The sequence below is a fragment of the Lissotriton helveticus genome, chromosome 11 (genome assembly GCF_964261635.1).
Source record: "Lissotriton helveticus chromosome 11, aLisHel1.1, whole genome shotgun sequence".
NCBI classification, from domain to species: Eukaryota; Metazoa; Chordata; class Amphibia; order Caudata; family Salamandridae; genus Lissotriton; species Lissotriton helveticus.
Window position 1 is genome coordinate 1085126736 of NC_136072.1, and position 12067 is coordinate 1085138802.

The 12067-nt window shown below is 46.8% G+C and overlaps 1 protein-coding gene across 2 annotated transcripts in view; it reads left to right on the forward strand.

The window, feature by feature from the left end:
• GATC (glutamyl-tRNA amidotransferase subunit C) overlaps nucleotides 1-5163 on the forward strand; it is a 67666-nt gene extending 62503 nt beyond the window's left edge. For both annotated transcript variants that reach the window (XR_013602583.1, XM_078667688.1), the window contains one exon: nucleotides 4965-5163. Coding sequence is in view for 1 of the 2 variants with exons in the window: in XM_078667688.1 (XP_078523814.1) it covers nucleotides 4965-5008 (44 nt within the window). In the remaining variant the exon portion in view is untranslated. The remainder of the gene's footprint in view (nucleotides 1-4964) is intronic.
• The last annotated feature ends 6904 nt before the right edge of the window (nucleotides 5164-12067 follow it).

The following is a 12067-nucleotide window of genomic DNA, read 5'->3' on the forward strand; positions in this document are numbered from 1 at the left end:
CGCAAGCTACAGAACATCCAGAACGCCGTCGCAAGACTGGTCCTCAACTTGCCAGGACACTGCCACATCTCCCAGCACCTGCGCACACTCCACTGGCTCCCCATCGAAGTCGCCTTCAAGATGCTCACAAGGCCCTCCACGACACCGGACCAGCATAACTGAACAGCAGACTCAAATTCCACGCACCCCAAAGGACCCTACGATTAGCCCAGCTCTCCCATGCTATGGTCCCCTGCACCAGAAAGACCAGATAAGGTGGCCGCTCCTTCTCCTTCCTCGCGGACAGAGCCTGGTTCGATCGCCCTCCCTCCCCACCTCAGACAGACAACATCTCTCCCCATCTTCACAAGAAACCTCAAAACCTGGCTCTTCGACAGACCCCCTCCTTGATGGACTGGAACCTGCAAAGCTCCCCCTTCCCCCAGCGCCTTGAGACCCTCACGGGTGAGTAGTAGCACTTAACAAACGCGTGATTGATTGAATGTGATTTGAGATGTCAGCAGTGATGTCACTAACCATGTTATGAGTGATGTAACATGTGAGGTCATAAGCAGTGCTTTGCAGGGAGACATAAGTTATAGTTATGTCAGCGAACTATATTTGCTGAATTTCACTAGTTTTGTACGAGTGAAATCTGAGCCTAACTATATCAACCCTGTAACCTTTGTTTTTTTCAGTGAATATATATATATATATATATTCATGTCATGAGTGATGTCACTGACCATGTGATGAGTGATGTAATATGTGACATCATCAGCAGCGCATTGCACGCGCAAGTTATAGTGAGTCCAACTAACTATAACGTGGGAATTTCAATGGTTTTATGCGAGTAAAATTTCCAGCTAACTATAACTGGTGTGAAACCTATGTTTTTTTTCAGTGAATTTAATGGGTTTTTTAAATGCTAATTCCTAACTATAACTGGTGTGAAACCTATGGTTTTTTCAGTGAATTTAATAGGTTTTTTAAATGCTAATTCCTAACTATAACTGGTGTGAAACCTATGGTTTTTTCAGTGAATTTCATAGGTTTTTTAAATGCTAATTCCTAACTATAACTGGTGTGAAACCTATGGTTTTTTCAGTGAATTTCATAGGTTTTGTAAATGCTAATTCCTAACTATATATAGGGCCTCAAACCTATGTTTTTTTTCAGTGAATTTCATAGGTTTTTTAATAGCTAATTTATATAGCTATGAAAAATAATATTTTTTATAATAAATCCTATAGTGTATATTTATGTAAGACTAATTTTTTTATGTATATTTTTCCCTTTTTTTGGTATTTTTTTGCCTTGGTGCGCTCCCGGTGCGCGTACCGGTGAACGCACGGGTAAGCACAGTGTTACGGCGCGCCCCGGTGCGCGTACCGGTGAGCGTCCCGTTAGCACAATTGCCGCGAACGAAAACATCATCGTGACGTATCGCGTAGCCGCGTGATGCGTCTTATGACGCACGGCGTAAGCGCACCCGGAAGCGCCCGAGCGCATACCATCGCGCAACGTAAGCGCCGCCGGGCGCGCACCGGGGCGCGTAGCGTAAGCGCGTCGGGTCATGTGACCTGAAAATAACACTTTTCATTGGTTGCTAACAGTTTTTTTTAGAAAGAATGAAATCCCCACCCATTTCCTTCACTTCTTCTTTCACTTTTGTGACTGCAAGACCTCTCTTTTTGCTGTCGGCTCTTTGCTGAATTAATATCTTGCATTACCATGGCTGCCAGAGCATCCAGCAGTGAAGATGAGTCAGGGATTTCTGGATGAAGAGGTTCCTCAGCCGAAAATAAAAGAACACTTCATATGGAAGTTTTTTTCCATTCCACCTGATCAGAAAAAAGTAAATGCTCCAAAGGTGGAGTGCAGGATTTGTAAAACTGTCCTGTCACGAGGTGACCCCAGAAAGAAATATTCATTTGGAAACTAGACGATGATTCGACATGTCGAGAGGAGGCACCCCCAGAACTTTGCCCGGGAGAGTGTCAGGGCTCTGGCACGAAAGGCTCCCAGTGATGGGGCCTCTACTTCAACCGGAGGACAAACTGCATCAGGGAGGGAGCAGTCACAAGAACAGATTCCCAACATCCAGCCTGCTTTTAATAAAGGCGTTATTAAATGCAGATATTGCGATAAGTTACTTTGCTATGGGGAACAAAGTGTTCTGCTCATGGTTCGAGCATTGGATAACCATCGCTGCCGTTCCCAGCCCTAATTTTGTTTTGTTTTTTTGCTCCTGTTGAGCCGTTTCCCATTCACTGTTTTTGTTTTTGTTCTAAAAAAAGAAAAAAAGAAGAAAAAAAAGTTCTTTTCAGAACTACTTCCAATTCTCATCAAAGAGCTGTGTTCTTAAAAAAATGAAAAAGTGTAAGTGAAGTGGAGTGCATTGATAAACGAGAAGAAAATGAGTGAGAAAGCACAGAAAGGGACGAGAGGAGAAGGGAAGTGAACTAGGGGGACTGAAAGAAGGTGAGTGTGGGGGAAGGAGAGTGAACATGCGGAATGTGGATATGCGAAGAAAATGTAGTAAAGGAACGGGGGTGTGGAAGGGTAAGAAAAGAGCAGTGGCTTAAATTATTATTTTACTGTTTCACTGGGTTTTCCCTATGGTACGCTCCCTATGGAAATTAACATGGGGAAAACACGTTTTGGGACCCCCCTTTTATCTCGGCCCCCGCTTGACGAATCCCCCCAAACTTTCAGGGAAGGAGCAGAGCGGAGCGGGCCATCTTCTTTGAGAAATTCGCGAAGATTCGTCCACCGGCGCCAAAGTTATTCCCAATAGAATGTTGCGGATTTCCTATGGAAAGTAGATCCTAACTATAACTACCTACTGGCGACCGCCAGTAGGTAATATATATATATATATAAAATAAAATATGTATTCAGCTCTTTGGGATCGGAGCAGTATTTCCACTAATTATATTAACCTGAACTAGTATATCTTGATAGATAGTAAGAAAATCCTAAAAACTGAGGAAGAATCTGTTGATATGAGTTGCAAAAGGCTCTCGGGCATCTCCATATAATTTCAATTGCAATTAATGTGAAAATAATCCAGCCTTTTCTCTTTCTACGGTTAGCCTTAATAGAATGGGTGGAAACGCCTCTCTCACTTGTACTCATTGTAATTCGGCTAAAGGCATGTATGCTATGGGGCTTTACCAATTTAGTTCTATTCTGGTGACAGGTGTTTTAGCAACTTAGCTTTATTTTCCAGAGAGTGGGTGATCACTCTACCTCCAGATAACTGGACTGTATTGATAGGGGACAGAGTAGGATTGCCATGGGAGACCATAATTCTGACATTCTAATTTTTCCGGATGTTATTTGATCGATCTTTAATCACACAGTTGCAATCGAATGATTGTCCAAGTGTGGATAGCTCGTGTGTGGAAACAAAGTATATCATTCTTATAGAGGAATGAGTTACAAGTGTCCGCTCCTCTTCACAGAATTTCAGATAAATGGGGGCTGTTTGTATGAATTAAGTATAATGGACTCAAGAAGTTCCTGATAAGGACAATGTATTGGTTTAATCGGAAAGTGTTGTTTTCAATTGTTTACATTGTTTTCATGGTTTGATTTTCCTTTTAGATCATAAAGTTGGCCTTATCGCCCGCCGGACGCTTGGTTTAATAAACAAGAAGTCCCTAAAACATGTTAATAATTAGGGCCATATTTATCTTATATCTACTTAGGCTATAATGCTCTGATTTATTAAAGCATTGATCAGATTGGATCAGGAAAGATTTTATTTTATTTCTGTAGCTCATAGTAATCCATGATGGAAGTATCTCTTCTCACGCTGATTACATTATGCTTTATTGATTGCTCCTTGGATATATTCAGACATTTATTGATGATATTTTTGTAAAGAAGGTTAACTGGAGATAATGTGAACTATTTTATCTCTGCTTGCAAAAAAAGCAAATCGGATATATATGGCTTCAATTTTCATACGGTTACTAATTAATTGAGATACACAAACATCTTAAAGGCTGCTCACCAAAAACGGCCGAAATTGCATATTTTTCTGTGTACACTTAACCACAGATGGTGTAGGTCAGAACCTTATTATCATAGCTTTTTATGTTTTGCCCCACCACCACAAGGATAATATTTTTCATGTGGGCAAATTCCTTAAAAAATAGGGCTTTTTCTTAATATTTTGCACTAAATTTTCTCAATTATGTCATCATTTTTTGTCAGTAATGGCCTCATTCTGAGTTCCTCAGGATTTTCAAAATTGTTTGCACCTTAAACAACAGATCCCCGCAAATCTGGCTCAGTCCAGATTGTTTTTGCTTGCACAGATTTCTTTAGCTAAGACCTATGTGGAATTTGTGTATCAAAAACAGTCCAGAAAGGAGACTACTGTGTGGTGGTATTGGTTTCAAAGACTGTTATTTCACATATCTTCCACTGTAAATGGGAACGTTTCAAATTGGTTTTAAAAACTGCTTGCAGTGAATCTGTAACAGTGTGTTTTTTGCACACGAGTTGCCCATGTTTTTCAGAGTGAGGCAGTATGTGTATTTCAGGTATGGAACATCATGTGGAATGTTTGCGAAGACCTAAATAGATACCTGGTTGTGGGTAGTCACTACTCTCCCGATGGCTAACCTGACCACTTTTACTGGGAACTCCCTTGTTCATCATCATAGATTAACCCTGAACCTATGACTGCGGAAAATATTCCAACCATGCTCATGGACTTCCGATACTGGTAAGTTACGTCCACATAATAGTTTTGCAAATCAATCTCTGGCAGTTTTGATTCCACCTGGTAATAAGTGCACAACTAAGTGAATCTTGGGAACATAAAAAGTTCAGTGAATCAGAGTTCAACTGCTTTTACAGATAACATTGTGTTTGTAGGCAGGGTTCCAATATTCAGGTAGAGTTCACATTCTTTTTTCATCATAACCAGGTTTCTCTGCATCTTATTGTCTGTGTTCTTCTTGCAGGAAATATTCCTCTACCAGGGCGCGAGGAACAAGAGTTACTGTGAATGATTCAAGCTTCCATGGAGCTTAGACAACTGGGTTAAACGAAGATGGAATCCTCAGCAGTGAAAGACTGATATCCAATTTATGTTTTTTACTTCGATGTGAACTTTCAATATGTACAAAAATAAATAAAATCCTGCATAAAGTGAAACAAGGACTATATTGTGATGGCTGGGCTTTAATTAATCATTATAGGTTCTTGTAAGTGTTTTCTCTTGGTGCTAGGTTTGATAATCTCTACTTCCCGTTCGATGTGATTTGCTTCACTACCTTGATGTCTGGTGGAACTTCAGACCATTTGAGAATGAGGCAGCGACCAATGGGATTCTCCATAAAACAGCAGCCTGGTTTCTCAACAATCATTTCGTACCAGTTCCTTCTTTAGTCACCATCAGAAACTAACTTGAAGAACTTTGTGCTGCTGTTCTTTGAACTTCTCTTTTGCAACTGCTGACAGATTTATTATGAACCCTCATGAGCGTTTTTTCTACTCTGTTTCATTCTTGCTGCTGCTGTTCTTTGACTTTTAAAATTTCCAGAGAGCAGTCTCCCATTGCTCACCTTCTGCCAGCACGCCGTGTCCTCCTGAGAAACAATTGTTCCTTAAAACGTGTGATCTTTGGCCACATGCAATCAAAACAAAAATACCTCTGTTCTTCTACTTGTTTGAATTGTTGAAGTCTGAGCCACAACCCTAAGTGATTGAGAGTCGGCCCCTCCTCTAAACAGAAACAAGGAAGATTGTGTCCAACTTCTTGGCATTGCAACCCCAGCTGTGGCTCTGTTTGTTTGTTGATTCTTTTGTTTCTTAGATCTTTTGTGAGCACTCCTTTGCTTCTTGCACCATTTACAGAGTAGTGCAAGGAGAGTGACCTAGCTGTGCAGTCAGAAGTGTAGCTATCACTGGTCTAGCATGTGTAGTGGCACCGTCACATAGGGACGTAAGAGGTCGGCTTCACATAACTATGACTGGTTTTTCCTACCCACTAAAGGATGGCGTGGCAAGTCGGCCTATTTTCCTTGCTTGCAGAGGGACCCAGTCCACCTTTGCTACACTACCATGTACGATTGAACCAGACCAGCTCAAATATCTCAAAGTTCAACGCCAACCAGTTCATATGTATTTCTTGTATGGTAGGTATGGCTTGTCATTAAGAGGAGGCCTGATAATTCTGTTGCAGTCGAGGTTGAACAGCTGGTTTGAACTTCGTAGAAGTTTAAGAAAGGCATCTTTAGCTTTACAGTAAACAACTGTGGCTTAGTCGTACATACAGTAAGATTGTCCAAGCGGAACAGTGAACCTATGGGGAGAATGTTGTTTTGTTTGCCTGTTGCCACTAAAATCTTCCAGGCTAGAAGTAATTGTTCTCTAAATGAATAATTCATCAGTCAAGACATGTTACCACAGCAAATGTGCGAAATGTAAGTTTTGTTTTCTTGCTTTGCACTTTCTAATCACAAAACCAAGTACAGATAATGTAAGGAAAACGCTTAAAACACACTGATTGCTAAATCTGACCTGTGTTAAAACTATTAATAGTAAGCAACAACAAAACAAAATCTAGATTTCCCCTGTAAAGATTGGTGCCCGTAAAATGACCAGACACAATCCAGTCATTTGGCACCAAATCAGTTTATAATTCACGGATCACTACGTAAACCTAGATCTGAAAGAGACAGGTTTCTGATAGAGTCCTTACCTTGGAATTACCCCCAGGCGTCAGACTGGATCTGGAAAGTTTTCGTCAGCAGAACCCCTGTGCGTCGGAAGGTGGTGGTGTGCGGCTCCGCGCCCGTCGTAGGCGCCATGATCGCCGGGATGACGTCACGGCTGCTACTTGGACGCTGCCCTCATGCGCTGACGTCAGTTCTTTGTTTTTCTGTGCCAGCAAGCGCAGATCCGGAGAAGGCGCTACCCCCAGTAAATTTTTGACTGACGTTTTTGGGACTTTAGTCTCTCTTCTTTTGAGTCTTTGACTCCTGGTGTATAGGGATGCCCGGTTTCAAGTCTTGCGAGGCTTGTCCCCGCATGATGTCGGTGACAGACCTGCACCGCGAGTGTCTCTACTGCCTGGGGCGCGATCATGACCCCGCGTCGTGCCCCGACTGCCAGGCCATGGCTCCGAAAACTTTGCGGGAGCGGTTCCGAAAGTTACTTGAAGCCCGGTAGTCGGCTCCATGCCGTTAAGGTCCCGGGCCTGTGGGATGTTGAGGGACTGGTTGCGGAGCCGCCATCATCGTTCTCACTCGGGGTCAGGTAAGACGAAGCACAAGAAGTCGAAGCGACGCCGCTCTTCGCCTTCCCCTAGCCCGGCTGAGGGTCTGGGTGGTGCCACCCCCGTAGCTCTAGCAGAGCCTACGCAGTTGCTGACTGCCTACCAGCCCTTCCCGGGTCCGTCGGCGACTCCGGCCCAGCTTCAGGAATTTCTGTCAGCCATGGCTCGCCTCTTTGGCTTGTAGGGCCCAACCGGCGCACCTGGGGGCCCTCTCCCTTCTTTGTCGACGGCTCCTGCCTTGGCACCGCAAGAGACCCCCATAGATCCTTGCATGGATCTGAACCGATGTTGGTTGGCCTAGTACGACCTCCACCGACGTCTACGGCACTGCCGCCGGCCGGCTCCCCGGCCTTTGTTGCCCCCAGCTTCCACCCCGACATGGAGACGGTGCCGGACCAGTGTCGTCCGACGCCGATTCCAACGCCGATGGGGAATTTCTATCCCTTTCTCCATCCTCCTCCTTCTTGTCCGCCTGCACAGCAGGTTAGGGAGGACTGGGAGGGGTCTGAAGACCCTCTCGCAGTTCAATGCGAGTTATACCCGGACTGGAAAGAGGATTTGGAGGACGCAGAGGGACTGGATTTTTCTCCTGAACCTGGCACACTGTCTCTCCTTCTACTGTGGCTACGGAGGAGGGTGGTACTTATTCAGTGGTGTTGCGTAGGGCAGCCGAGGCTCTCCACCTCGAGCTCCCTACAGTGGCCATCATGGCAAGCCTCCTGAAGTGCTTCGGCCGGCGGCTTCCTGGTCCAGGCCCAACACAGGGGTGCCTGTGGACAGGAACGTGGCCCGACACCATCGCCCAGCTCCGGGCGACCCCATTTTCCTCTCCCAACACCCTACCCCTGAGAGCTTGGTTGTCCAACCTTCTGCATCCCCGAGCGCATTCCCTTCTGCATCTGCGGACAGGGAGTCCAAGAAACTGGAGCAGTTTGGGAAGAAGATTTTCTCTTCCACCAGGTCAGGGTTGCGGTCTGTGAACACTGAATGCCTCTTGGGCCATTATTCCCACTGTGTAGGATACGGTGCCGCAGGTGCTGCCTCAGTGTCCGGAGGAGGCCCGAACGGTACTCTCCCAAGCTATTGCTGAGGGGAGAGATACAGCCAAGTTCACAATTTGTTGTCGTTGTGACACCACCGACTCGCTGTACAGAGCGATTTGCACGACAGTGGCGTTACGCCGTCACGCCTGGCTGAGGACAACTGGCTTTTCAGGGGATGTCTAGAACACTCTGATGGACATGCCTTTTGATGGCACTCGCCTTTTTTAGGACAAGGCAGATAGTGCGTTGGAGCGCTTTAAGGACTCGTGGGCTATGGCCAAGTCCCTGGACTTTTCGGGCACGCACACTCCTTCAGCTTCTGCTTTTTGCTCCTTTCATGTCCAAGGAAGGGGCGCCCAAACACGTTCGTTTCAAAGCCACAGGCCTGCACAGCAACAGTCTCAGCGCAGCCGTGGAAGTGGGACCGGCCGAGGTGGGTCACGGGGCCAGCGGGCGGGTCAGTCCACCACCTCCCCTGCCACCACTGCTTCCAAACCTTCCTAGTTCGGTGTATCAGGCTCATCAAACGCCAGTGGGCGGCAGGATTCAACATCACCTCCCCCAATGTCGCACAATCACTACGGACAGGTGGGTTTTGCAGATAGTCTGAAGGGGCTGCTCCCTCTCCTTTGAGACTACCCCTCCAGCCATGCCGCCTCAGTACCACCGCATGTCAGAGGATCACTTGGTACTTCTCCAGCAGGAAGTTGCGGCCCTCTTGGCCAAGGGGGCCATCGAGCGTGTTCCAAAGAAGGACAAGGGCCTGCGTCCTATCTTAGACCTTCAGAACGTCAATCGCTTCCTCCAGAAGGAGAAGTTCAAGATGCTCACACTTGCTCAGGTCTTGTCTGCCCTAGACCGGCAAGAATGGTTGGTAGCGTTAGACTTGCAGGGCGCTTACTTTCATGTCCACGTCCTGCTGGCCCACCGACTTTACCTGCGGTTCACGGTAGGCCACGAGCACTTTCAGTTCACTGGGCTTCCTTTTGGCCTTACCAGCGCCCCTCGGGTATTCACAAAAGTGATGGCGGTGGTCACAGCCCATCTGCGCAGACCTGGGATTTCAGTCTTCTCCTATCTCGACGACTGGTTGTTGAAGGCGGGCTCGCCCCAGGCAGTCATCTTCCACCTCCAGAATACAGCCAATCTCCTGCATTTGCTAAGGTTCTTCTTCAATGTGCCGAAGTCACACCTGATCCCCTCTCAGAAGCTCCTCTTCATCGGAGCGGTTCTGGACACGGCACAGTTTTGGGTCTATCCTCCCGAGCAGCAAGTCCGGGACATACGGGCTATGATTCTGATCTTTCAGCCCTTGTCCTGGGTTTCGATCAGGATGGCCTTTAGGCTGCTGGGCCTCATGGCCTTCTGCATCCTGCTGATCCATCATTCCAGGTGGCATAAGCAGGCTCTGCAGTGGGACTTGAAGTTCGACTTGGTGCAGCATCAGGACAACCTGTCCGGCTACTTCCAGATCTCGGAGGGCACTGCACGACAATTGCAGTGGTGGCTCACGAACCAGCATTGGGTCAACGGCAGATCCCTCTTCCTTCCCCAACCGAAGCACACAGTGGTGATGGATGCATCCCTTCTGGAATGGGGCAGCCACATGGGAGAGGCGGAAATCAGAGGCCTCTGGTCTCCGGCGGAGTCCAGCCTCCATATCAACCTTCTGGAGCTTCGAGCGATCCTACTTGCACTGAAGGCATTCCTTCCCTGTCTCAAGGGGAAGGTAGTGCAGGTGTTCACAGACAACACCACTGCGATGCGGTACTGCAACAATCAAGGCGGGGTGGGATCGTGGACCCTATGTCGGGAGGCTCTGCGTCTCCGGACATGGCTGAAACATCAAGGAATTTCCTTGGTGCTTCAACACGTGGCAGGTTCTTTGAACGCCAGGGCGGACAAACTCACCCGCAGGTGCATGCTGGATCACGAATGGTGTCTTCACTTGGAGGTGGCGCACGGTCTTTTTCAACAGTGGGGAGAGCCTTGGTTAGATCTATTCGCCAATGAAGAGAACGCGCAATGTCATCAGTTCTGCGCGTCGGAATTTCCAAGGCGGCGCTCACTCTGCGACGCTTATCATTCCGAGTGGAGTTGCGATCTATTGTACGCCTTTCCGCCTATACCACTTCTACCTAGAGTGCTGAAGAAGATCAGGTGCGACCGAGCCCAAGTCATTCTTGTGGCTCCGGACTGGGCTCGAAGAGTTTGGTATCCCAAGCTAATCAGTATGAGTGTGGATCTCCAGATCCGATTGCCTCTTCAGGAGGATCTTCTGTCGCAGCAGATGGGGATGGTCCTCCACCCGAACCTGCTCAGCCTCCACCTCCTTGCGTGGAGATTGAGCGGCGCTGTTGATTCCTTTTAACTTGCCTCCTGAAGTCTGTGATGTCATTCTGGCAGCCAGGCGTCCCTCCACTAAATCGGTATAAGCTTGCAGGTGGAACGAATTTGTGGCATGGTGCACAGCAAAGGCTGTGGTCCCCTTACTGCCCCTCTTTCATAAGTTCTTTTGTTCCTTCTCTCTTTGGCCCAGCAGTGCCCTGTTCTGGGCACTATTAGGGGCTACCTTTTTGCAATTTCAGCCTTTCTCAGGCTCCCTGATCAGCCTTCTCTTTTCAAGTCCCGTTGTAAATAGATTTCTCAAAGGTATTACTCACCTTTTCCCTCCTATTCCTTTTGTGATGCCACAGTGGGGCTTGAATCTGGTTCTTACCTATTTGATGTGCACTCCCTTTGAACCGCTGCACAACTGTCCTCTTCGTTTATTAACTTTGAAAACTGCTTTCCTAGCTGCCATCACCTCCGCTAGGCGCGTAAGTGAGCTCCAGGCTCTTTCCTGTAAACCGCCTTTTCTGTCTGTTCATCCGGACAAGTTTTTGCTTCGTACTTGTCCTTCCTTCTTGTCAAAGGTTGTTACTGCCTTCCACATTGGGCAACTTATCACCTTGCCCACTTTCTTTCAGTCTCCGCACCCTTCTAGAGAGGAAGAGAGGCTCCACCGTCTGGACCCAAAACGTGCGCTCTCATTTTACCTGAATCGCACACAACAGTTCCGGGTGGATGACCATCTCTTTATTGGCTACGTAGGAGCCAAGAAAGGCCGAGCTGTACACAAGAGGACTATCTACCGCTTGGTTGTCTTGTGTATAAAAGTCTGTTATTCTCTGGCTAAAAAGGAACCTCCGGTGGGGTTGCGCACCCATTCTACCAGGGCAACAGCAGCTACTACTGTATTGGGACTTGGTGTCCCCCTGCAAGACATCTGTCAGGCAGCCACGTGGGCCTCGCTGCACACTTTTACTAAGCATTATTGCCTAGACAGTCAAGTCTGGAGAGACAGCTTCTTTGGCCGCTCTGTTCTCTCTGACTTTTTGGTGTGATCTTGGTTCGCAGAACCATCACCGGGGTTGGTATTGCTGGGGTATCTATTCTAAGGTAAGGAATCTATCACTAACTAACGTCTCTTACAGATATATCGTTACCGAAGGTAAGTAACTTGTGCGGCATGAAGAGTGGGTTGTTTTCTATCTTGTTTAAATAAAAAAATGTACCATATCATAAACTTAAATTATATGTGGCCCAATCCTACATGTAAGCTAGAACACAAAAGAAAATGCTAACAATTGTACTTGCATTAAGAATGGAAAAAAGGTGAGACATAGAAAAAATACGGTCTACAAACTAGTCTCTTTTCCATAAAATGAATTACAAAACACAGTTAACAGCAAAACATGAG